Source organism: Polypterus senegalus, chromosome 2 (assembly GCF_016835505.1).
Source record: "Polypterus senegalus isolate Bchr_013 chromosome 2, ASM1683550v1, whole genome shotgun sequence".
Taxonomy (NCBI): Eukaryota; Metazoa; Chordata; class Cladistia; order Polypteriformes; family Polypteridae; genus Polypterus; species Polypterus senegalus.
Genome location: NC_053155.1, coordinates 32,988,181 through 33,016,077, shown reverse-complemented (window position 1 = coordinate 33,016,077; position 27,897 = coordinate 32,988,181). Strand labels below are relative to the sequence as shown.

General features: G+C 42.5%; 1 protein-coding gene across 1 annotated transcript in view; it reads right to left on the bottom strand.

The window, feature by feature from the left end:
* asmt (acetylserotonin O-methyltransferase) overlaps positions 1-27,897 on the bottom strand; it is a 75,808-nt gene that overhangs the window by 22,799 nt on the left and 25,112 nt on the right. Inside the window, exon 5 of the mRNA XM_039743555.1 lies at positions 15,692-15,810. Within this exon, the coding sequence (XP_039599489.1) occupies positions 15,692-15,810 (119 nt within the window). The remainder of the gene's footprint in view (positions 1-15,691; positions 15,811-27,897) is intronic.

The following is a 27,897-nucleotide window of genomic DNA, read 5'->3' as shown; positions in this document are numbered from 1 at the left end:
ACTATGTGTCCACATTACTTTGTATCTAGCCATGCTGCTACACTGTATTCCTCCATTGTGCATGCGGAGGGCTGTTGTGCACAGAGTCTTGGCAGATGTTCCCATGATGACCCTGCCATGTATAAAACCTTAATTAGATTTCATACACTAGAATGAGAAAAACGGCATATGCTCAAAAAAATTGGATTTATAAAATCATACTGTATGTATGCCAGATTCCATGCCAAGTTTGTTTATAAATCTCAAATTAACTTAAAACTATGTACTTGAGTACATAATTCTAGCTACTCCTCATCACCTCCATGAAAATTAGAGGCTCACTCTCCTGGCTTATTCAAGGTAAAAAATACCACTCCGGGACACAAGGGGGCACTGCAGCTAACGGTGTCATCTCTTTTTCCATCTATAGTCAGACACAATGAATGAAGGCAAATGACTCTGTCTCTTCCAGTAGAAGGGCTATAAAACCAAGATGCTCCCAGAAGGTGGTGTCTCATTTTAGCCTTGGGAGATCTGCAGGATGGAGCTCTTGACCCAAGCCAGACTTCTCACCTGAGCTCAAATAAATGAGCTGAGAAGGCAGTGCAGCCTATGAGTTTGTATTCTGTTCCAGCGCCATTGACTTTTGAAACACTGTTCCCAGTTGGCATACCAACATTTACCCTTTAGACTGGTGTCATACATCACTTGACCACACTCTGTATGGATTACATTTATTTTCTTGGCAGGCACTTTTATCCAAAGCAACTTACAAAAAGGGTAAATATAATCGAGTAACATTAGGCTAGGGCCTGATTAAAAAAACACTTTTTGAATATTCATGACCTAATCACCATACACAGTAAATCTGACCATGTTCCCGAGAGACATCTTTACCTTCAAACTGTGGAAAAAGAACACAGAAAACAAAACTTCAGTCAATGTCAACTTAAAGTATTACTGATATTTGGTGACGTTTAAAGAGTGGACTGTTGTCTGTTGTACCCCCTGATGGATCCACTGTTACTTAAATACATCTCAAGTAAAGGGTAATGTTTTTTTCATTCTCAATTTTTAAGTGGACAGTTGATGTATATATGTTAATTAACAAATTAGGAGCTCAGTGATGCAACAGTAGTGCTGCTGTTTTGTAGTAGGGAGTCTGGAGGTCAACCCGGGGTGCTCCTTGCATTGGTTTACATGTGGGTCCAGGTGGGTTTACTCCTTTCACAGCCCAAAGACATGCAGCTTAGGTGAACTGGCGACCCTAAATGCTTGATGTACGAGGGGGTACCCAAAAATAACTGGAATCTGTACCTGCCGCGCAATCTAGACTTAGTTGCGAATTTCAAAGTTTTCTGTGGCAGTCTGCCAAGTGGCGTTGCTCTGTATTTTTTTTTTTTTAACATTTTATCGAATTTATTAAAATCAAACAACATTCCATACAAGCAAATCAAATCCCCACCCAGGAGAAAGAGAGCTAGGCCAACATAGTGAAACTTTAATAGTAGAAAAGATAAGTAATTAAATAAATAGAATAGAAAGGGGATGAGAATCCACTTCCTCAATTTAAATGCTTATTCTAAAATATTATTAATTAGATCCTGCCAGATTTTAAAAAAGTTTTGCACAGATCCGCTAAGTGAGTATTTACAGTAATTTTTTCCAATTTCACGTAGTTGCTCTGTATTGTTTGTACGCCATTCAGTGTCAGTTTTTCTAGGTGCTTATTAAATGTGTTTTGTGATTTTAGTGATCATAAAGAACAGTGAGTCTGTGTTAAATTTTGTTTTCTCTTAGGGAAAACAGCTGCTGAAACTGTAGTGATGCTTGAAACTGCTTTTATAGAGGAAGCTTTAAGTAAAACACAGGCCTACGAGTGGTTTTTTGTTTTTCAAATGAGGGAAAATGTCACTTGAAGACCAACCAAGATCTGGCTGACCTTCCACAATTAGGAATGACGAAAATCTTGAAAAAGTTCGCAATGCAATTTACGAAGATCGTCGTCGGAGTATTGAAGTGATTTGTGAATTGACTTGTGTGCCTTGGAGTTCTTGCCTTCCCTACTCGCCTGATCTTTGCTCTGTGCGACTTTTTCTTGTTCCCACATACGAAAAAAGAACTCAAAGGAAAGAGTTTTTGTGCCGTGGAGGAAGTCAAAGAAAAATCACTGCAGGCATTGGGCAACGTTCCTCTTCAGCGATTCCAAAAATGTTTCCACCAGTGGGAAAATCATTGGGACAAGAGCATGTATTCACTTGGAGAGTACTTTGAAGGAGAATAAAGTTTCAGTAAGTTCTGGTTGTTTTTGAGTACCCCCTCATATGTGTTTCTGTCTGTGTGGTTGTGTGTTCACCTAGTGATAGGCTGGAGCTCTAACCAGGAGTTATTCCTGCCTGCACCACTTGCTTGCTTAGTGTAGCCTCCAGCTGACCCCTGCCCTGGATAAGCGAGTTTAGAGGATGGATTGATCGATGAATACTTAATCTGTTTGGCCCAAAGCAGATCTCACTTACACATCACCAATCCTTAAACAGACAGAGATATCAGTCAGTAATTTCCTAGACCACTTTGTCCTGAACAGAATGTTGGAGTCTATTCCAGCTTCTGTGCAATTTCAATCACAGATTAGTTCACTGTTTCATGTTTAGAACATTAGAAAATTAGAACACTCTAGACGAGAACAGGCCATTCAGCCCAACAAAGCTCGCCAGTCCTATCCACTTATTTCTTCTGAAAAAACATCAAATCGAGTTTTGAAATTTCCTAAAGTCCTACTGCCTACCACACTACTTGGTCACTTATTCCAAGTGTCTAGTGTGTAAAGAAAAACTTGCTAATGTTTCTGTGAAATTTACTCTTAACAAGTTTCCAGCCGTGTCCCCGTGTTCTTGAAGAACTCATTTTAAAGTCACAGTCTCGATCCACTGGACTAATTCCCTTCATAATTTTAAACACTTCAATCATGTCACCTCTTAATCTTCTTTTGCTTAAACTGTAAAGGCTCAGCTCTTTTAATCTTTCCTCATAACTCATCCCCTGTACACCTGGAATCAGCCTAGTCGCTCTTCTCTGGACCTTTTCTAGGGCTGCTATGTCCTTTTTGCAGCCTGAAGACCCAAACTGCACATTATACTCCAGATGAGGCCTCACCAGTGTGTTATAGTGATATACAGTATACTTTAGCATGAGAGAGGTTATTTCAACATGAATATTTTGTCTACAGTACTTTCCTTTTTTACACACACAAAAGATGCTCTTGTCGGCAAACAGATCCTCGGTAGTCAACACGAGTGATTAATGCACATGGCCGCAGCTGTACAAACAGTGATTTGGTGATCAGAGCAAATCTAAACCACCTGTCACTTTGTGACAAAATATTTAAAAAACAAAAATGTAAAATCGGTCTCTATGATGAAGAAAATAAATAACGGAAAACGCTCCAACTTTCAAATCTATGTAAACTATGCTGCACTTGAATGTTACGCTATGCACACATTTTCTAACTTCTTAAAATAAGAAAGTGCCTGTATTGCCACAATTAGAATACACAGACAAGCAAACTTAATCTTAAACACACAACAGCTCCTCTCATTTAAATACTTTTAAGGTTATTTGTTTCCCTTTTCGTGATGATGACTGGCTTGTAAGCTGATTTAGAGTTCCTGTTGCCATCCTCTTGGAGTTTTAGGCTGAATGGAAGCCTACATTACAGGGACCATCAGAGTCCATCAGACCATTGTAGAGTTACCAGAAACCACACGATCCCTGTACCATTCCAGGTTTAGAGCGACTGGGTTTAGAAAATGGATGGATGGATGGATGGACATCAGAGTGTAATTGACGCGTTATTGAAATGTGCAATGAAATGAGATGTTCTGTTCACTTCATTGTCCTGCTGCATGGAGTCGCTAACATTTCAGTCACCATTGTCTGCATTGGCCTAATGGGTAGTCAAAACTTTCCAAAACTTTAAGCCAATTTTCACGCCAAGTTTGTGGTTTGTAAATCCCAACTTTTACATAAGAAATGGCTTATATACGTTTCTAAGCATAAGCAAGGTTTATACAGTACATGAGGCCCCCGGCCTTTAGCTTCGCAGCGATGTTTGTGAGGTGTAGCATAGTGTTCTATCAGTTGTATTTGGGTGGGCATCATAAAGGAGAAAAGCCCCATCAAGGCCTTGCTGATGATTGTGTTAGCCGGCTTATTATTAAGGTGAAAGCAGTTTGTTACGGTTTTAGAAGTGTTCGGGGTCAATTTTCGTAACATTGCCATAAATTCTGTGGGAGTTTTGTTAACAAAAGAGCTGGGTAACTGTGACCACAAGGGGGCGTCACTCAGCCCCAAACCCAAGACACATTTTTAGAAAAAAATAAAAGATATTTATTCTCACAAGACACTTTCCCACAATCCTCTCTCCAGAAATCCACCACACTTACCATACAAATTACACAATTCTTCCTTCTTGCCTACCTCCGCTGAGTGCTGCCTGCTGTCTCCCGACTCTGACTCCCTGATTTGAGGCAGTGGACTCCTTTTAAGTTGGACCTGGGACTGCTCCTGGTGTCACGCCGTATCCCTGAGGAAGCACTCCCAGACCATAGAAAAAGTAAGGTGGTCCTCACCTGACAGCGCTCTCTATCCATACCCAGGGACCCCAACAGGGCTGCACTTTTAAACTCCAGCTCCCAAGAACCTCTGCAGGTGTCCTGACTGGGTTACCCTAAGAGGACCACAGCCACCTAGTGTATGGGTGTAAACCACTGCAATCCGCCTTTCTCTGCGTCGTGTAAATGATCGTCAAGTCAGAGGCACGTAAGGTCAAAAGAGAAGCTTTTATTTTCCTCTCCAAGAAACTTTCCAAAACAAAAGGAAAAAAAAGGGACAGGGTGTCACATTAGCGGCGTATCCCCTATGCCTATTAAATAATAAATTAGATCAATTACAAATTATTAATACTAAATAAATTAAATAAAAATCAGGAAAAACTTAGGAGAACTGAAACCAAAACCTACCCCCACAGCCTTCAGCGTCCTTCTAGCGTTAGAGTCAAAAAATGTGGTGCATGCAGGTTGTGAGGTTAGGAGCAGGTGCTGATTGCCACATTGCCGTACCCACCACACGATAAACTAGCTCAGGATCCCAGATTAGGACCTGAGTGCAGCCATGCAGCGGGTGGCACCTCAGCACCTCACTAGTTCAGGTGGAGTGGAACCAGTGTGAGGTTGTTAATGGTGGCTGGAGTGCTAATTCTGTCACCAACCCCCAATTTTTCCCTGTAAGTTGGAGGGCTGATATGCAGGGCGGATGCAGATTAACGTCATACCCAAGGCAGAGCAATTGCAGGTTAAGGGCCTTGCTCAAGGGCCCAACAGAGCAGAGCCACTTTTGGCGTTTTACGTGATTCGAACTGGCAACCTTCTGATTGCCAGTGCAGATCCCTATCCTCAGAGCCACCACCCTGCCCAGGTTGTGAGGTGTGATGCTACTTAATACCCATGCTACATGACATGAGGACATGAAGTTAGGAGCACACAGTGATACAGTGCATTGCCGCACCCACCACAAACCAACTCAGGATCCAGATTAGGACCCGAATGCAGCCATGCAATGGGTGATACCTCAGCACCACACTAGTTCAGATGGAGTGGAACAAATGTGAGGTTTTTTTATGGTGGCTGGAGTGCCAATTCTACCACCAACCCCCAAGTTTTTCCCTGCAGGTTGGAGGGCCTACATGCAGGGGTGGATGCAGATTAGCGTCATACTACAACAGATTATATTGGCAGTATGCTATTAACTATTTACAGGGATCAACTAATTTTGGGGAAGTTCATAACTAAAAACAAAGTGAAATTACAAATAACATATTACGCTTTGCTACATGGGGAAATGGAACGACTCCCGATCCTCGACTTTTCTCATGCCAGCCGGGTACAAATTTATTTTCTCATCCCGCCGTCCACTTCACTTGCATTATTGCACAGGCTACCCTTCCTGGTAATGAGATGCCCTCCGATCCAGCCATGATGCCCCTTCTCCTTATAGAAACGGTGCAATTTGGGATTTTGTCACAGCATGCAAGCTAAAAGTCAGGCCTCACGTTAAAAATGAAAGTTCCTTGCTAGTCAACAAATTCTTCCTCCAATATGGCAAGGCTCAAAGGCTTTTTGGTAATATGCTGCCACCTAGTGGAAACAGCTACAAACAAAATGAAAATTGCAGTAGGAATGCAGCTAACTGGTTCAAGGGATCAGACTCTATATGGCATTTGTAAGTAGGGGAGGCATTAATAAACTGCATTTTGATAACTCTTTAATACATGTAACAGTTCCCAACTAGTCCAACAGAGTGTAGTGGGTTGGCGAAGTGGGGTTGGAGCCTGCCCTGAAAGCATCAGACACAAGGCAGGAGGTATGGCACCAGTTTGTTACAAGACACCCACTGCCCTCCTTTCAGAATCACTAATTGTGAGATCGAAATATCAGATTCCACGCTGGCACTAAAACAGGCTGGGATTTAAGCCTTGAACTGTAAAGCTGTGAGGCGGCAGTGCTAAAATGGTGTCTGGCGCGTCAGCATCGGCATAAAGCAGGGACGAACTGTAAATGGGTGGTGTTTTTTTGACAGTTGACTTGAACATAAAGGAGGCAAGCAGTAAGTCAATGACCTGAAACAATCTGCTTATACAAAGACGACCAATGGCTGAGTCACTAGAGTGAGAACAAGTCATGTAGGTGTTTTCTAATTTTATGTCTCCATCTTGTGGTTAGAAGTGGAACCTACTGCTTCCATAAGCAAAGACAGCCCTCCGTAAACTTAGCCTTTTAGGCTGCTACAATTCTTCTGTTTCTTGAGTTTCTGATCACGACTACCATTGTACCAAAAAAGGAAAGTTCCAGTTATTACAGAAAGGGCTGTCAGAATCTAAATGGATCCTCAGAGTAGTGGAGGACACTTCACAACTTGCCATTACAGATCACACTTCAACAACCACAGGCTAATGAACCTTTCAAGACATCACTTCCATGGCAACACTCTTACTTGGCCACTTCTTTTTACATGAAATCCACTAAATATAGCAGTGCCTCTTCACTCAGCAGCTCCTTTCCTGAACCTCTGATAATAATTTTAGTTTTGAGAAAAATGATTTGATGCTCTGAGATGCACTGTCCTTGTCCTGGTGGTGGGTTACCTTTTCAGAATTCAGGGCTGGCTGGAAATTTGTCATAACTCTGAACTTGTAAGCAGGTTAGGAAACGGGAGACTACCTGAAGTTATTATTAAAGAACTGGTGATGACATGAAAATCCACCACTAACTGACAATACTTGGCTCACCTGTGATGGGACTTACTACACGGCTGTGGGCTGCTCACTTCAAAATGACTGAAAATGGTGACCAAGAATGTACAGTGCATCCGGAAAGTATTCACAGCGCATCACTTTTTCCACATTTTGTTATGTTACAGCCTTATTCCAAAATGGATTAAATAAATTTTTTTCCTTAGAATTCTACGCACAACACCCCATAATGACAACGTGAAAAAAGTTTACTTGAGGTTTTTGAAAATTTATTAAAAATAAAAAAACTGAGAAAGCACATGTACATAAGTATTCACAGCCTTTGCCATGAAGCTCAAAATTGAGCTCCGGTGCATCCTGTTTCCCCTGATCATCCTGGAGATGTTTAATTGGAGTCCACCTGTGGTAAACTCAGTTGACTGGACATGATTTGGAAAGGCACACACCTTTCTATATAAGGTCCCACAGTTGATAGTTCATGTCAGAGCACAAACCAAGCATGAAGTCAAAGGAATTGTCTGTAGACCTCCAAGACAGGATTATCTCGAGGCACAAAACTGGGGAAGGTTACAGAAAAATTTCTGCTGCTTTGAAGGTCCCAATGAGCACAGTGGCCTCCATCATCCGTAAGTGGAAGAAGTTCAAAACCACCAGGACTCTTCCTAGAGCTGGCCGGCCATCTAAACTGAGCGATTGGGGGAGAAGGGCCTTAGTCAGGGAGGTGATCAAGAACCCGATGGTCACTCTGTTAGAGCTCCAGAGGTCCTCTGTGGAGAGAGGAGAACCTTCCAGAAGGACAACCATCTCTGCAGCAATCCACCAATCAGGCCTGTATGGTAGAGTGGCCAGACGGAAGACACTCCTTAGTAAAAGGCACATGGCAGCCCACCTGGAGTTTGTCAAAAGGCACCTGAAGGACTCTCAGACCATGAGAAACAAAATTCTCTGGTCTGATGAGACAAAGATTGAACTCTTTGGTGTGAATGCCAGGCGTCACGTTTGGAGGAAACCAGGCACCGCTCATCACCAGGCCAATACTATCCCTACAGTGAAGCATGGTGGTGGTAGCATCATGCTGTGGGGACGTTTTTCAATGGCAGGAACTGGGAGACTAGTCAGGATAAGGGGAAAGACGACTGCAGCAATGTACAGAGACATCCTGGATGAAAACCTGCTCCAGAGTGCTCTTGACCTTAGACTGGGGTGACGGTTCATCTTTCAGCAGGACAACGACCCTAAGCACACAGACAAGATATCAAAGGAGTGGCTTCAGGACAACTCTGTGAATGTCCTTGAGTGGCCCAGCCAGAGCCCAGACTTGAATCTGATTGAACATCTCTGGAGAGATCTTAAAATGGCTGTGCACTGACACTTCCCATCCAACATGATGGAGCTTGAGAGGTGCTGCAAAGAGCAATGGGCGAAACTGGCCAAGGATAAGTGTGCCAAGCTTGTGGCATCATATTCAAAAAGACCCGAGGCTGTAATTGCTGCCAAAGGTGCATCGACAAAGTATTGAGCAAAGGCTGTAAATACTTATGTACATTATGTACAGAATTCTGAGGAAAAAAATGAATTTAATCCATTTTGGAATAAGGCTGTAACATAACAAAATGTGGAAAAAGTGATGCGCTGTGAATACTTTCCGGATGCACTGTATAGCATTGGTGAGGACTGCATTGACATTCAAACTTGATTGCTTCATTTGTGAGTAAAAAAACTGCAAATTCGCAAGATGAAAATTAATTTCTATTCAGTTCTGGGAGTTTTATCTACTCATTCATATATATTTCCATTAGTTCTCGATGCTCACCTACAGAGTAGTCAATGGATCAGCACCTTCAGGGTGTATGTGGAGACACTTGTGAAGTCCACTCGACTACTCAACTCTGGTGTTCAATGGCGTCTGGTGATGCCACCTTTGTGGACTATCAAATCCCAGTCCGGACTCTTTTCACGTGTAGTTCCTGGCTGGTGGAATGAGCTGCCCACCTCCATTCAAAATTCTGACCTCCTCAAAGTGTTCAAGAGGTGTCTGAAGACTTCTTTTTTCATTGAATTTCTGTTGAATTGAGATTAGCTGATTTTGTCACCTAGTAATTGTAGCTACTTTGTATTTTATTCTTAGTTCTTCAGTTGTGGTGGTCAATTTGATAAGCTGTCCTGTAACTAGTGTTGGATCAGGACTAAAATTTAGACTTTGATATTGATACCAGCTTTCAAACCTCCCGAACCAAATAACGGATATCTTCAAAACCCGTCGTCTCACTCCAGCCCTCCTGGTGTGCCACACAATTGCTCTCCTCCCTGGTTGGTGTACTGCCCGATCATGCCAAACTATACATTGCTTCCCTTTTGATAGCCTTGAAGACCCTATTGCAATTTTTGGTGGTGGTGGTCCATTGTGAACTCCCGATTGCATCAAAGCAATAACAGAGGGGGTACCTGTGAGTATCCAAATATGTCAAACTTTTGAAAGTACTGATCTCGTTAGAACGTCAACTGCAATAGTGAATGTCTGGGATGGTGGATTGAGAGGAAAAGTAACGTTTACTTCTGCTACCCAAAATTCCAAAATCCTGGTGCTGTACCATGTTAAAATGTGAGTTATCCAGTAGTTTTCCAGTACAGGTATACCACGCAGCCCTACAGTAACGCTTGTCCCCAGACAGTCCACCAGACTGAAGTTCACTCAGTATTGACCTTTTTTGTAAGAGTTTGGATAAACTCAAGCATTTGTGTAAAAACATCTGTTAAGCAAATACATGTAAATGGTAGTCAAAAACAGCCTAATCTGAGACACAACTGTACTCTGAAAGGCACATCCATTTTTTATTTATCTAACTGTGCTACCCAACTCAGACTGGCTGAAATCAAAGTAATCAATGTAGACCTCATCATTAACAATTGCAGTTCACCATACAATGCATATGTCTGTCTTATATGTCATTTGGCATGGGAATTGAAGAAGTGCTGCCAATAGTTGTGATGCGCCATCTGTTGGAATCACAAATGCAATACATTTTATTACTAAAAATATTTATGATGGAGTATCTTTTGGAATGACAGAGACAAAGTGACACTTTTCAGAGCAGACAGCTTCGGTTATTACACATCTTAGCTCAAAAGATTACTTGAGCTACAGCCCACAAAAGAGAAACTTAACCCTGTGGTTCTTCTCCAGACTAGGACAGGTTAGGAGCTTTTCTAATCTTTTCAGTTCACCTCTGTTGCTTGGTTTCCAAATTGTCTGAACTGAAAGGTCACAGATTTGTGGGAGGACTTCACTGTCGCCACTGCATTTCTAACTCAAATTAATTTTCAGGCTAAGCTTTTGTTAGTAGGCTTAGGTGGCTTGTTTTCTTGGCACCTGCTCTTGTCAAAAGTCATTTGAATTTGACATATTTAGTATATCTGTGTACAATCTGATACATTTTGCAAGAATTTTTCTTTTTTGACTCAACATTATACTTTCTGCTTAAGTTGCATATCTTTTAGCCAGGATTAAAATGGCTTTTAGGACTACTGGGCAATTCTGAATATTTCTTGTGTGTGTGAGTTGTTGTTGTTGTTTTTTTTAACTTTTATTTCACTAACCTTTTGTTCTTAACTGGTGACAATAACTCAAACCCACAACCTGTTGCTTCCTTGAAAGTCACATGACTTTTCCGCCAAGTTATCCAACCTCCACTGATGATGAATCCGTTTTCCGGTGAGGACTAAATATAACTATTTTGACATCTACCTAAATGACTGAAATTAGTACATTGTACATCCCACAAGATTCAGTAAAGTAAACTTGATCGAGTTATGTTCAAAAGTGGAACTTTAACCCATCCATCCATTATTCAACTCGCCACATTCCAACCACAGGGTCACAGGAGTCCGCTGGAGCCAATCCCAGCCAACACAGGAAACAAACCCCGGCCAGGGTGCCAGCTCACCGCAGGGTGCGCACACCCTAGGGACAATTCAGAATCGCCAATGCACCTAACCTGCATGTCTTTGGACTGTTGGAGGAAACCCACGCAGACACGGGGAGAACATGCAAACTCCATGCAGGGAGGACCTGGGAAGCAAACCCGGGTCTCCTAACTGCAAGGTAGCAGCCCTACCCGCTGCGCTGCCCCAACTTTAACAATACATTGTCACGCACGCGCGAATAGGAGACCGCGGACGGACCTTAAAATGCTTCGGAAAACGTTCACTGGCAGGGAGTGGCGGGGTACTAACCTTTCTCCTTTGCTTTCTTCCAGGAAAAAACACGCTCCGCCACTATACGCTTTCCCGCAGTACGCTACTTCCGCCCTTCCTCCGCCATCTTTCCTGACGTCATCAGTCCCATCCTCCCTCACGGTTCCTTCCCAGCATTCCTCCACTTCCGGCTCCTCCCTTATAAAATGGCCGCCAACGCCTAGAATGGTGTCGCGCATATGAACCTTTTGTGTTTATATTTTGACCTGTTTTGTTTTTTGAATTGTGGATTATTCTACGTACAATATACGGGGCCGGAAACCCCAAACCTTTATGCTGTTTGCTCTTGCATCTTTTGCAACATGTAATACAAAGTAAACTAGAAAAATACCCGCGCTTCTCAGCAGAGAAGTAGTGTGTTAAAGTTATGATAAGAAAAGGAAACATTTTAAAAATAATATGATTGTCAATGTAATTATTGTAGGCTTATTTTAGTATTGAGAGTGAATTTGATGATTGTAAAGAGTTTGATTTATGATTGTAAATGTTGTTAAAGAGAAATGCACATTTTTAGGATGTAAGTCTCTCTTTGTAAACGACGCTTGCAGTTCTGCCCTCGGGCTGTAAAATGACCAAGCTATCTGTTGAGCTTACTCTTGAGCATACAACGTACAGTTGGCCATGTGAAAAGCAATCTTGGGTCAAGTCAATGGCGACCTTTTTTTAAAGTCTGGCCCTGTGACTTATTTATTGTCATAGCGAAGCAGACCCTTACTAGAAATTGGAGGCGGTTGAATTGGAATGGGAGGTCAGAGGGTATGAGAGGAATGCGAGGAATAAATACAGTCTCTCTCCCCTGAGCCAGTTTCAGTGAAGACAGTTGCCTCAATGAGGTTCTTGTGCAGAGATTTGATCTAAAGCCTGGTGCCATTACAAAGTTTTGGTGTTTGTAAGTTTCGTAGTAACATAATTGGTGCGCCTACCTTCAAAAGTAGAGTATGCAGAGGCATGACCGGAGGATTAATAGTGTGAAGAAACCCTACCGGATAATGCACCACATCACCACAGACTTATATGTTTTTGTTTCAGAAGTTAGTTGGTGAAGAAAAATGGAAAGCAGAAGTCAGCACCAGGAAGATGTATGTGAGCAAGTAAGAAAGCCCAACAATGACAACCTTGAAGCAGTGGAGTAAACGAAAAGGCAGGAGTCACCAGCAGGAAGACGTGAAGGAAGGCGAACAATAAGAGGCTTGAAGCAGTGGAGTAAAGAAGCAGGGAGCAGTGAGCACGACGAACAGTTGAGGAAAGTAAGGAAGCGAGTGAGGAGGCACATGAGCGCGGGATGTCGTTAATGTATATAGGCAGGGAGCCAACCAGAGGTAGGTGTGTGGACAGCGGCCGTGCGGAAAAAAGAATGGGGACTGGGGACAGCCCTTGTGCGTCTCTGCCGTGAAATAAATTGTCTGTTAACAGAAATAAGGAAGGAAACCGCCAAAAGGAGAGGTCAGTTCCGAACGTTTCTTGCAGCATAATGGTGAGAACCGCCAAAAAGAAGACGTTATCCTTGAAAATTCGTTACGGGGCATGGCGTGAAATGAAACATACTTAACGTTTGTAAGCACTGTGTAAAGGATGAGCATGGGAAATTTGGGCTTCCTACGTATATTGGAAGTCGCAGAAATAGTGAGGAGGGGTTTCCCCTATCTATATATACAGTTTAGCACCCGTTTTCCCCACTTGGGTGTTGTAATAAGACACAGAACATACCTAACTTTTATAAGTACACTGCAAGGAATGAGCACATGAAATTTCAGCTTCCCACGTACATGGAAAGTGGGAGAATTAGTGATGAGTCAGTGAGGGCTTTGCCTTTTATATGTATAGATAGATAGATAGATAGATAGATAGTGTGACCGCTGGCCCCGGCACAGACAGACGGACAACATATTTTTCTCCCCACACACCGTTTATTTACAATATATACAATAATCATAAAAGTCACGTGCACTCACAACCCCAGCGCCCTTGGCACTGAATCCCCCAAAGTCCAGGGCCCACAGTCACTGTGCCTTTCCTCTGGCCGCCTCCTGTCCTCTCTCCAGCTCCGTCTGCTTCCTCCCGACTTCCACCAAATGACTGGAGGGAGGCGGCCCCTTAAATAATGCCCCGGATGAGCCCCAGGTGTTTCTGGCCTCTTCTCTTTAGCCACGCCCCAGCGTGGCGGAAGTGTCGGCTGCTTTCCCGGCGGCTCTCCGGGCACCACACAAAGTCTTCCTCCCGGCACTTCCTGGTGTGGCGGAAGTGCGGCTCCCGAATAAACAGGCACTGGGCGCCGCCTGGCGGTGGCCACGGTCCCTACAGGGCTGGGCTTCCAAGCCCTGTACCCGAGGCCCCCTGTCTAACCAGGACGGACGCCCCCACTCGGTCTGGAGGAGGCACACGCCCTCCTCTGGTCCTCTAAGGCGTCCCGGCCGAGCTCCATCCCCGGCTGAGGGCCACACGGGATGAACCGGCATCGGGGCGCCGCCTGGCGGTGGTCACGGGCCCCTACAGGGTAGGGCTTCCATGCCCTCGACCCGTGGCTCCCAACAAAACCAGGACGGACACCCCCTCGCGGTCTGGAGGAGGCACAAGCCCACAATAGACCACAATAGATAGATAGATAGATAGATAGATAGATAGATAGATAGATAGATAGATAGATAGATAGATAGATAGATAGATACTTTATTAATCCCAAGGGGAAATTCAAATACTCCAGCAGCAGCATACTGATAAAAAACAATATTCAATTAAAGAGTGATAACAATGAAGGTATAACAGACAATATCTTTGTAATGCAGTTAATGTAATTTGTTAATGTAAATGTAACAACCTGCCTTTCCGTGTACAAAGCCTACTTTATGTGCATGAAAAATTCATTACCACTGTCTCTGTAGAGTAAAATCCACCGGTGTGAGTTCTCTTCAAATTAATAGGCCCATTAATGAGGACTCTAACGGAGTTGTGCCAGTAATAGGAGCACAACACAGTTTGGCTGGACTACAGCCCAGACTCATCTCACCGACTTTGGGTTTTATAAAATTTCATATACTGACACCGTGTTTACTGAGCAGCCACTTACAATAGTTGTTATTTAAAATGAGCCAGGAGAGGAGTGCATTTTAACGATTCCAGAGCTAAAAGTGTTTGCTAAGCACCAGCTTTATTCTCAAAAACCAAAAAAAACAAATCAGGAGGTCTAACTATAAGCACAGCAGGAAATGGGAATTGACAGAGGTTTACCAAAAAGCTCAGGAGTGTAACCAGAACCAAATTCTAAGACTTAGCACTAAGCACTCTATCTTTTTACAATTAAATCTGTAAGTACAGAAGCATTTCTCTGAGATTTAATGTATCCTGGATGCCATGGTCTTGGTGAGCAGCCCTGTTGGGGTGTGTGGGTTCTGTCTGGGGGGGAAGCTGTAAGAAAGGTGCACACGTGGAAGGAGGTTCAATCTGACCCGGAAGTGCTTCCAGGCTGTAATCATTTGACACCAGAAGTACTCCCAGGTGCCGGGATAAAAGGAGCCACCTGGCCTCATCCAGGTGAGCTCAGTTGCCTGGAGGAGAGACAGAGGAATTCTAGAAGTGGTAAAAGTTTGTTGAAGGAGGATCAAAATTTCTATAAGGGTTAGGATTTAATGAAATATCACGCTTATTGAAGCCTTGACAATGTGGTTGCATTTGTGTTCTGAGTTTGAGGAGCTGCAGTGCACTCTACTGTCCACACATGTTATACATTCATTGAGCAATTCATTTTTGAATTAACATGGCTATGGACTCCCATCCATAAACATAAACAGATATGACTCCAAAAGTGCTCAAATCATGTTTAGAGAGGCCTAAAATGTGCAAAGTCAAAATCTGGACGTGCCTCAATACCTTCTCTTCCTGTCCTACAGCAAAGTGGAAAACATAACAACAAATAGATCGGCACCATAAATTCAAGTCCAGAGGTTGACATGTCCACTCACTCCTATATTTTCTAAAGCATTTAATCCAAAATTAGGGGTACAGGAGGCCAGAACTTATCCCTGTAGCATTGGGTGCATACCCTGGACAGAGTGCTGGTTCATTGTAGTCGAATGAGAAGAGATGTAAAATCATTATTGCTATACAATAAATTACCACATAGAAAAGTGTAAATGTTAAAATGATAATGTTTCCTACCTCCTAAGTCACATATTTTTTCAAAATTTGAAAGATCAAAGGCTGTGACAACATCTCTCCCACATATATTCCACACAGAATTCATGAGCTGCATGAATTTAAGAACTTCCTCTTCAGACCTTAAAGACAGAGAAGTAAGAAGGTAATTTTAAAACTGATAAATGACCTTTTTAGTAGAAAACAAAACAAATATTCAGGAAGAAGAACTGGCAACACTTGCCAGAAACACAGCTCAACCACAGGGCTGTCAGTCAAGAAATTTCAAATTGAGTTTAAAGATTGTTTTCAAAGAGATGTTCTTCATCCCTGCTGGGGAGGACCTTTCACTTTATCCAACAATATGGCAGACAAATGTCCTGGTTGACTTGTCAGAGCACCGTCCAGACTGCAGCCTTGTGATCTTAAATTGCAGGCTCTTTTATTGCACTTGATGTTGCAATCCCTGACTTGGGGCATTTTATAAATTGAGTCATGCAACAAACTTCAAATCAACTGATAACCAAAAAAATGAGAGCATAATTAGATAAAGAATTAAAATTTAGGTCCTCCAACAAAAGTGGTTGTATTATTAACTTCATTCAAATTCAAATATAAAGTGTAAAAGTGGCCTGAAGACATCTTTGCAGTATGAAATTCTATTTGCTAAATATTTACTTACTTGTTTAGGTGAACAACGTTATACTAACTACACAATCTGATCTGATCTGGTCTCCTTACTAAAAACGTGGTTTAGCTGATCTGACAGTTAAGGGGGATTTATACTCTTACATCAAACCTACAGCATAGCCTGAAACGCACTTCTGCAAAAATGTGACTATGCAACTCTGTGACGATGTGGGTTCTGGCTCCACGTTCCCATGGCTGTTTGGGAACCCTTGAACCCAACACCGTCGATAATGTAACCGAGTGAGCTAGTCAGTGGAGGCAAAAGAGGAGACAGAGCAGCAAGCGGGATTGGTAACTGACTTTTGGAAGGACCCACGTACCCAAGCCGGAGGAGGACATTTTTAAGGACTGAGCTTTTTAAGGACATTCATTTATTGCTGGTTTTTATTTGTCTTTTAAAGTTCTTATTCTTTTAATGTCCTGTTTTTATGAAGGGGGCTTGGGTTGGTTTGTTTTAGTGGGATTGTTTTAGTGCTTTTATTGTTTTAGTGCAGTGTAGAGTGGCCGAGCTGTGGACCTGAGCTCCAGTTGCATTGGGTTGGCAGTGGTGTGGAGCCTTCCCATGCAACTGGAGTTTTATGGGGGGTGGAATGTGGTGTTATGGGTCCACAGCTCGTTGAGAAAAGGCCATTCATTTTAAATAATCACCGCACCCAAGGCGGCTTCGTGAGGGGGGCGTTGTTGTAGCGAGCCGCGGGACGGTCGTCGATGTGGGCGTTTCTCACCGTGTGCACAGGTGAGGAACTGCCCACATTTGTGATTGCTCCCGTGGCTAATGCTACAGCTGTGATGGCCCCTCACGGTTTTAAAAAGAAGCGCGAGTCGGTGTGGAGGGGGAAAAAAAAAAAACAATCGGAGAGAAAAAGGAAAGGAAAGAGGACGGAGGTTACCGGGAGCAGGAGAGGAAGCAGGTCGGTGAAAGAGGGAGTGCGAGCTGCGAAGAGCGAGCGGACGGGCGAGCGAATGAGCGCTCGTGGATAGCTGCGTGGAAGCTGGGTGTTAGGCCGACACCCAGGTGTTTGTGTTGATGTCGCTCCCGCTGAGCGATCAGGTAGCGGGAGTGACCAAGGGAAGGCGACTGGCCACAGAGAGGCCATGGAAAGGAAGCGGAAGTCGGGAGACTTGATGCTAGAATCCCCATCGTGGGCGACCTGGCCTTTGTGGGAAACCAAGTTCTACGGGACTGGGATGAGTGCCATACCGGAGCCAGGGATCGGGAGGTCTCCAGTCTCGTGTGGGTGTGTAGAGGAAAGCAGCTGCAGAGCGTGTCTTGCCTGTTGCGAAGCCCTAACGGGATAAGCAGGTAAGACGCATCCAGAAAAGAAGCACCAGAGTTGTTGTCGTTTTAAGACTGCTTCCTGATCATTTTAACCTCTCGTTTTAAAGGATTGTCTTTTCTTATTGTTGTTTTAATCTCCACGTTTTTTTCATTTTATGGATTTATTTATTGAAAAATTGCACTATTTATGGAACACTGTTTTTGTTGGTTTTTAATAAAAGCACTGTTGCACTTTCTACCTTCCCCTTGCTCAGTAATTTGCCTCCATTGACTAGCTCACTCGGTTACATTATCGACGGTGTTGGGTTCAAGTGCTTCCAACAGCAATGGGAGTGTGGAGCCAGAACCCACATCGTCACAAACTCATTGACACAAACCCTACTATTATGCACAGTAGGCACAGGAATTCAGATGGCGATGCAGATTACTCCATGCCTGAAATGGCCATTTTGCCAGTCCATTCACTAATAGCACCCCATCTCGCCACTGCCTCAGAATTAATGTTACTTAGCAAATAGGGATTGTGGCTTGTGACAGACGATACTGCTCATTTTCTTTACGATCTGATACTGGGTGATACTGAGGCCAGTATTGCCAATACCAATGCCAATACCAATACTGATGCAGCCAGAGTATTGTCTTGCAAGAATAGTTAATGTTCTGTAAAACCTTACAGTAGTTGTGGACATCAAAAAGTCGCACTTTAAAGACTTTGTGTTAGTAGACTATTACATATAGTGCCAAAGATAAGATGTATTTGCTTATTTATTAACAGAAATTATTAAACATGTTTAGTTCTTGCAGACACTGCTATGGGCTGGTGCCCTGCCCGGGGTTTGTTTCCTGCCTTGCGCCCTGTGTTGGCTGGGATTGGCTCCAGAAGACCGCCGTGACCCTGTAGTTAGGATATAGCGGGTTGGATAATGGATGGATGTAGTTCTTGCAGACAATCAGTGTATCACACACGTGCACAGGGGAGGCAGCTAAAGGGCTCAAATGAAGATAATTATATGCCAGACCAGGGTGCACTGATCCTTTCTCTTTTTCATCGGCAGACCAACCACGGGAAATTTCGACTGGATTCGATGACATCACTTCCGGTTCCGGGCCCAATGACATCACTTCCAGTTCCTGCCCCGAGGACGTCAATTCCGGTTCCTATCCTGATGATATCACTTCACCTGCCTGACTTTAAAGCCGCCATGTTTGCCTGTCTGTTGGGTCATTTTTAGGACTGAGATCTGTTTAGACCAGTTTAATATGAACCAAAGCTTCATCTTTGGCAGCCATACTTGAAGTATACAGGTGGCTGCCCCCAAACCCTGAATCCTTTTACACCGTGGAACAGCAACAAACATTAGCATTACATTTTTTCTTGAAAATAACATGTAAAAAGTGTTGCATTTTCTGCCTCAAAAAATGACTTCTTTAAAATTTTTTACTATAAAATGTACAAAACACTAAAAGTACGCAGTCAAAAGTGTAAAAACTATAATACATGATGCAAATACCAAGCGTCACTTTCGGATTCATCAGGCTAACTTTCGCTTCAACTTCAGTTTCAGTGGCTAAAGAGAAATTCACTGCTGATGAGAGGATTTTCAACCTCACTGCTCGTGTCAAGAGAGTGTGATACTTGGGCTGCTAAAAAACATTTTTAACGAGACGCTACTATTACTAGAAACTCCTACAGGTGAGAGGAGAAGACGTGACTATAATAACATTGTAGGATAACGCTCAGGACTACTGCTTTTAGCACAGCTTGAGTAACACTTTGGTCTAATGCTAGGGAATGGGATATAAAGATAATATACAGTCATATATACATGGACATAATATATATATATTAAGTTTGTCCATTTGTCAAGCTATAAATGCAATATAATCCTCCCTAAAAAGAGACATTGATTATTTGCTACTCAAACAATTACAACAACATACTTGTACATCGGATTACATTACTAACGTTACTGTACCTGGGTACTGCCTGCCTTTCTCGAAGGCTTCTTCAAGATTAAACTACAGCCCTTTGGCAACCGTGTCAGACATTTTAGCCTGAGTGTCAGTGCCGTCTTCAGATCATCTCTGTTGTAACTGCGTGTGTTCGGCAACATGTCTGACTTTTATGTGTTTTTACTAGGTTTGTGGTGTTGCCGCACTATCGGTACGGTCTTCTGACACCTATCACATTTTGCTTCATCATTGCTCACTCAGTGGAGTAAAATAACTCCAAACAACGCTTCGCTTTCTTTCTGCCGTTGCCTCACATACTCAGCTCCTCTGCTTTTGCTGATGGACCGCAGCCCTACCAGTGTGAATGGTGAGGGTCTGCATTTTTCTCACCAAGCTTAGGCCAAAAAGTAGCCCAAAAGTATCAAAACTAGCCCAATAAAACTTAACAAATCAAACAATATAACAGAAATATAATCAAAAGTCATCATTTTTCCATTACTGCAGTGTTTTGTATTTGAAGATCACTGCATAAATGCATTTCCTTAACTATAATATTAGTCACAGCCAGTGACACAACATGACATTAAGTGCAGCACAGCGACATGCATCAACAGTGTCAGAGCTAACACAAATGCCAGAAAATAAGAATCACGCTAAAAGAAAAGCATAAACAAATAAACGTAGTGTATGCAGAACAAACAGAAAGACATATACATGAATTGTTCATGGTGTGCAAGGTACAAGACCCCATGGATGTACAACAATGTTAGCTGTAACATTAGTAGAAAAGGATATACATTTCAGAACATTGTCAACATTGTCAGCTAGCAGAAATTTAAAGCATCAAGGTCATCACTGTTATTGTCTTCCATAGATGAAGCGTAGATGTCAGATGTGTACAGCTAACTGCAGATCAGCAACCTTGACTGAGCCGTCAACAACCGCCGACTTTGCAGGCTGACATCCAACGTCAAAAAGACTTTGAGCATTAGAATGAGGACCTGTGTTGCGATGGTGCCTTTCAGTTACACAGTGCGACTTCAAATCGCTCCGATGAGCGCCAATTTCACATCAGCAATACTTGCAGAAAGCTTTTGTGGTGTCTGCTGGAATCCTCTGGATTTTCCCACTCAGCCACTTACCCATGATGACGATATGATTAAACGAGATGCTCCGAAATTTTTATCAGTGTTTGATGTAACCAATAACTAGCGTATAATCAATCAAACATATTTTTGAAAGAATACAAGTCCGTGCATTTATTTTCACACGTCATACAATAACTGTTCGATATGATGTCATTGATGAGGTTGAAATATCACCCAAAAACTAGCCCAAAAACCGCAACCTGCCACCGTCTAAATTTTCCCGCAATGGTATTTGAAAAGAAGACCAATTTAGAGTGAAAACCGCCTAACTGGCAACAATGCTCGGCGATGATAAATGCAGAAGGAAAATCAGGTCCTGTTTTACACAATATGACACGTTTAATAACGTTATAATCATGTTCTCACCATCAAATTCTTTTTAAAAATAATTTCTAATAAACTTGCATATTACTGAAAATGTGTAATATCGATACTTTCGATACATCGATGTGAGTTTGGAGGAAAGGACATATAAGTCGGGGTCTGATTTTATGATCGATTTTTCCGGTTTCAAGACCTGACTTATATGTGAGCATATATGGTACTGCCTGCCAAGTGTGTGGATGGGTGAAAATGAAGAGTTTTGAAAACACAGGCTCTAATCACGCTTTGTAAATGGCCTCATACTTATTCTCTGATTGGTCATCCTTCACAAAAGAAAACCACATACCAACATGGATGATACAGAGCAGTTGCTTTCCATGGCACTTGTTGTGCTGCTTATTTGTATGCATCTAAATTACATTTTGTACAGTTGAATAATTTACCAGTCGACTGAGGCTCAACCAATCTTTTCAAGGAAAACACTTCCTCTTCCTGTTTCTGCTGACGTGCACTTGCCCAGTGAAGGAAAAAGGCTATGTCATGTGCATTTACAGTCGTCTTAGTGTAGATGGAGATACCTCTATAAACGATGTGAAAAGAGCGTCAGATGGTCAGAGATTGTTTTTGTCTAAAAACCCCATTTTTAAATGAAAACACATCAGTGTGGACGTGAAGAGAGCAGGTTCACAAAATACCTAAATTGATTAGTCTGATTGCTGACCTCCCAGACACTGCCTAACATGGCATGCCGGCGCCAAATGGTGTCTTACAGCTGTTCCTCCAAGGTGCCAATGGACTGCAGAGGTTATGGACTGGATTGTAATTGGCATACTTCAATTGCTTAATGACATTCTGTTAAAAACATAAAGGGGTACTGACATCGAACAGCCATTTGGGGGAGAAGCTCACCACGTGTAGGCATGCAGCTGTCAAGCTTGACATAAATGGCTGCACAATGGGATTTCCTCGCCGTATCAGACTGCCCATCATAAACAGCAGAGGTGATTAGCTAAGGTGGGATTTCTCTGGTGGTCTAATCATCATTTTGAGACTGTAGTCAGGATATGAAAAGCCTGCCTGGTTCACAAGTTTGTGTCATAAGATGAACTGCGATGACCTGCAGGTGAACTCTGGGATGTCACTCACGGTTAACTTACACAGAGCAGTGCTGTCAAAGGCAATGCTGTGAGACCCTGCTTTCTTTCAACTCTATGTTTATTGTTTACTAGCAAAATACCCGCGCTTTGCAGCGGTGAAGTACTGCATTCAAATTTTTATTAAGAAGAAAATTAAGCCTTTTTAAACTGTGGGACAATATGGCAATAATTATTTGTTAAGGATCTCTTTGTATACCATGTTGTCAGTTCGGCCCTCCGGTTGTAACATGACCAAGCTGTGCGCTGAGCTTACTCTTGAGCATGCAACGTACAGTTGGCCATGTGAACAGTAATCTTGTCTCAAATCTCACAACTTGGATTGCTGCTGTCATAATCGGTTTGAGTTTCATGGTTTGTTTCAATTACGACAGTATTTGCAGGATTTGTTGTGTTGAAGTGACATTCGGCATCTGTCAAGCGTTGTAAGCACACAACCGGTTTGATCGATAAAATCACATCCAGCTTTTGAGAGTTTAAACATTCATAAACATCAAAGTGTCCACTACTGAAATCGTCACCTGTGAATCTAAGATGTTTAAGAGGCATTGGTGGTTGTCGAAAGGTGTAAAATATTTGGCCATTTCGGTACACTTGAAAGAGACAACCAAACAATTCAGCAGCAGCCATCAACTCACATGCAGATGCATAGGTGAAGGGCTTAAGCATTTCACTCTTCTAGTGCTCCTGTGTAGTATAATTATCTCCTGTACCGTCATCAGTCCACACCTTGAACCTGTCCCAGTCATTCAATACATAAGACACAATGTTCCTCCGGATATCAAGAGTGAGCCTGATATGGCCGTGCAATATGTAACAAAGAGAATGGAAAAGGTAGGTGGTATCTCCGGGCATGGAAACCACTCGGTAAGTGACAGTTCTTTGATCGATAGAATTTCTTGAAGATGGGCCCATAAGTAACAAAGACTGTTGAAAAGTTCAATATGGCGGCCGACAGTGGCATCATACTACCGAAATAAGTACGTACATTGGTTTCAGTTAGTGGAGGGAAGCCGCCTACCAAATTTCGAGAAAATGAGGCCATAAATAAGAAAGTTCAACATGGCGGACGTTGTTGACCGTTATCGACCGTTATGACCGTTATGTGTAGAATTTCGAAATGAAACCTGCTTAACTTTTGTAAGTAAGCTGTAAGGAATGAGCCTGCCAAATTTCAGCCTTCTACCTACACGGGAACTTGGAGAATTAGTGATAAGTGAGTCAGTGAGTGAGTCAGTGAGTGAGTCAGTGAGGGCTTTGCCTTTTATTAGTATAGATTTACAGCATATACGATTTTAAATGGGAGTAAAGAGAGCTGGAGACACAACAGATAAGTACCCTTCACTAGATGAAGTGTTTTATACAGACGTTTATTATCAGAGAGTTAAGCATCGTCAGAGTAGCCAGTGATGTTTTCTTAGCTGCTAAAGTTCAGTTTTTCTACCTTTCGTGGAAAGTATTATTTAAGATTTTCTTACTTTCAAGTAAGTGTGTATTTTTATTATGACTTTACAACCAGGCTTTGCTAATTGTTACTATTTTCTGTCATTTGTTTCATTTGCTATCATTTCCATTTTAATAAATACACTTTTACTTTGAGATTTCTCTACTTTGTCTGTACATCTTGAGTGACTTAAGTAATAAAATAAATACACGGCACCTGGTGTCAAGAGACTGACACTGTCGTGATTTGGGGAGTTCCAAAAGCCATCAAATGCCTTGACTAGAAGCTCAAAGGACCAAAAAAAAAATCTTTATAAAATAAAAGGTTTATTTTAACAAAGGTTGTGTAAGCCCTCAAGCTCCAAAGAGCACAAAGAAATTGCCTGAAAGGCAAGGTAATACACACCAAACAAAGTCCCAATACAGACTCCAGAAGTGTGATCAAAAACAGAGCAGACATTCAGAAAATCAATAACCACAGTCACAAAACGAAATCCAAGCACGAAGCTGAGAAACAAAGCACAGGGTTGAAAAATCAAGAAAACACAAGCAATAGCACAAAAACTCTCCACTTTCTAGCACGTTGAGTGAACCACCAGGAACTATGGGAGGCCCTCCCTGAAACAAGATGGAGGGCTGTTCCTGGCGGTGATGGGCATGTGGCCCTGCCCCCTGTGGGATCACCCAGAAAGCATAACTAAGGCCCTTCCTCATTTTCAACATACAAACAGAAAAACGTACCTAAGAAATGAAATAAACATCAATTCGCAGGACTGAAATAAAATTAGACAAAATAGACCCAAGGCACGACTTTGAACTCCAATCAGGGGGAAAATCCTGGCTGCAACATGAGAGACACTTTCTTTGTCACAGGGTTAGCAGGCTGAGGTGGGACATTCCCAGCAGAGGAGAGCACAGCTGGAGCAATGCGTCATTGGCTGGTAAATAGCAATGCCCAAGGTGCATCGGTCGCCATGTGTCTAGGTTACTATCGGAGGCCAAGGTGTGTCAGACTTTAGTGTCTACAGAGACACCATAAATGTGTGTACTTTTACGTGTCTCGGTTACTCTTGGGGACCATGTAATATTAGGCGTTAGGTCTAAGTTAGATACTGACTCAAGGTGAGTCAGAGGTTTGAATGAAAAGGACATGGAGGTAAACTAGTCAGAAACAAGCCAAAGCCAATCCTGACAGCATCCAATCTGTTGTCACAACCAAGTCATTAAGCAAATCTCAAATACCTAAAACAGAAACTATTCTCTCTTTGCAGGAGGAAAGACTATGATCAAGAATTCAATCTGCATTCTATAAAGTGGTTATCCATCAATCTTAGATAGCGATGGGACGTCAGGGGCAACATTTTATCCTGTTGCTGCCATGACATGACAGGTATCTCACAATCTGGGGAATTTTAAGAATGATTGCTTAGGAAACACCCCATGCCTGTTCTCTAAGATTGAATTCCTTGTAATAAAACAAAGGTGGTGTCATAACATAATGGAAAATACTTACAACTTCGTCAAGTTTGCGGATGATACGAGGTGCTGGGACTGATAAGCAGGGATGATGAAACAGCAAACAGAGATGAGGTGGAATGGCTGTCTGCATGGTGTGAAGACAACAATCTATCTCTCAGTGTTGACAAGACAAAAGAGATAATTGTGAACTTCAGAAAAACACATCCTGCCCACATCCCAATCAGCATCAACGGTTCAGATGTGGAGACTGTTAGGAGTACCAAGTTCCTTGGTGTGCACATAACTGAGAAACTTACATGGACGCATAACACCTCATCACTAATCAAGAAAGCCCAGCAGAGACTACACTTCCTGAGACGGCTGAAGCGAGCAAGTCTTCCCGCTTCCATTCTCACCATGTTCTACCGAGGCACCATTGAGAGTGTTCTGACCAGCTGCATCACGGCCTGGTATGGCAACTGCAACATATCTGACCGCAAGCGCCTGCAAAGGATAGTGAAGACAGCAGAGAACATTATTGGGGTGCCTCTCCCTTCACTACAGGACACATTTTACAACCGCAGTGCCCACAAGGCCTGCAGCATTGTGCAGGACCCCTTACACCCCTCACATGGACTCTTCACACTTCTGCCATCCAAGAGAAGATACAGCAGCATCAAAGCCAGATCTGCCAGGCTGCACGGTAGTTTTAACCCACACGTTGTCAGACTCCTCAACACCATGCTGCCCACTGGGATCTTCCACACTGCCTCAACCACCTTTAAAAACCTGCTGACACAGAACTTTTATACATGCAAGCCACTTTCCTGCAAAGACTAGTTTGCATATAGAAAAAAACTGAAAATCTCATACTGACCTTTAAGTATTTTGCACACAGCACTTTGACATTCTTTGACATCCTACTGCTGTGAAACATTCTGACCTGTCATTTTTTACACATCTCTTAAACAACTATTATCATAAACTGTCATGTACTACCTCACACCATGCTGTATTGTCTATATCTATTTATTATATTCCATATCTATTGACTATATTTATGTATCTAGATTGCACAATACCATACATTGCATCAATTTTCATATTGCTTACTACACGTCAATATTGCTGCTACTTCTTGTCTTTGCACAATGCATCCCAACAAAGTTCACCAATCCTATCCACTTAACTGTTGTTCATGCGGAAGCTAGTGAGTCCCTATGTGGAGGGCTTAGGAGTGCTGGGTGAGCAGGCATCCCTCATAATCAGTGCTTACTTAACTGGATAGTGTGGAAGACGAATGTTCTCTTCGTTCCCTTGTACTAATTCATGTCTGAGAAGTAGGCTTTACAAAACCATGTAATAGAATGCTTTGTTTTAGCAAACAGAAAAATGTTTGTGCAAAGGACTCAAGGTCTAAGCATTCCACACATGAGTCTGCCTTATCACGTTTTCCCTTAGCTAACATCTGAACGCCATAACAAAAGGAGCCAAGAAATCAAGTTGCACAAGGGGCGTTGAAGGGGCTAAAGGTTTGTGTATAATAAATGTGTTGACTGTTGCATTTCATAATGATATTAAATCACGCATTCTAGGGGTATAAAACTGGACCCCACCCAACAGACGGGGTTCAGAGGAGCCCTGACACTTTCATGTATTGATTGTCTGCTTTTCTGAAACTCTTCTCACCGTGAATCTCAATAATAAATAATAAAGCTGCTTTATAACCGCACCTGCTGTCGGGTCTGAGTTTTTGTCCACAATAGGGTGTGTGTCTTTTGTGTGTGTGTGTGTGTGTGTGTGTTAAGCAGGCCAACCCATAATGAACTTGGTGAGTTCCATTAAACCCACAATAACACAAAACGATGCCCAGAAGAACTGCAGAGATTTGTAAATGAGTTCCTACTGGGACTTCACTCCACACAGAGCAGTACTGTGATGCTCTGTGAGTGGCACTGCCAGGATATTTTATTCTGTTTTCTTTCAATTCTGCATATTTTGTTTATTTTCCTGTTCATGTTATCTATAGCTCATATTATAATCTTTGGACAGAATGGCCAGACAGCGTAGAACTCAAACAGATGGAGGTAAAGGTAATTGGAGATACCACACATAAGCACCCTAGACAAGATAAAGTGGTTTACATTTACTTTTTATAAGCTGTTAGGCCGAAATGTCCATCCCCAGCGTCGTAAGCCAGTTATCTATGTATGTAATATCATGAGGTCATGAGGCCATGTTGTATAATGAACCACCCTCCTGAGGATCAAATCACAAAGACTGCTGAATCTAAAAGCCCCCCAGGAGGACTCCAACTCTGATGCTGCTGTTCCCACTGATGCAAACCATCAATTTTCATATCCTTAGGAAAAGTATTATTGAGTTTCTTTTTGACTTTGAGGAAAGGATATATTGCTATTAGAGCTTTTTTGTCCTTATTTCATTTCATTCATTTGCTATTATTCTATTTTAATAAATTCTAATTTGATTTTAAATTTCTATACTTTGTCTGCATATATTGAGTGGCTGAAGTAATAAAGGGGATACAGGGCCCCTGGTCTGAAGTGAATGCCACTTTTTTCCTGCAGCATTAGCAGGCTGAGGGGGGACGCCTCCAACAGAGGACAGCACAGTGTGAGTAACATATTGTTGGCTGGGTAGATGTAAAAAAGCGAGGACTGTCAGCCTCCATGTTTCTAGATTACTACTAGGGGTCAAGGCGTTTCAGTCTTTAACATCTCGGCTACATCTGAGGATACCACAAAAGAGTATCAACTGCCA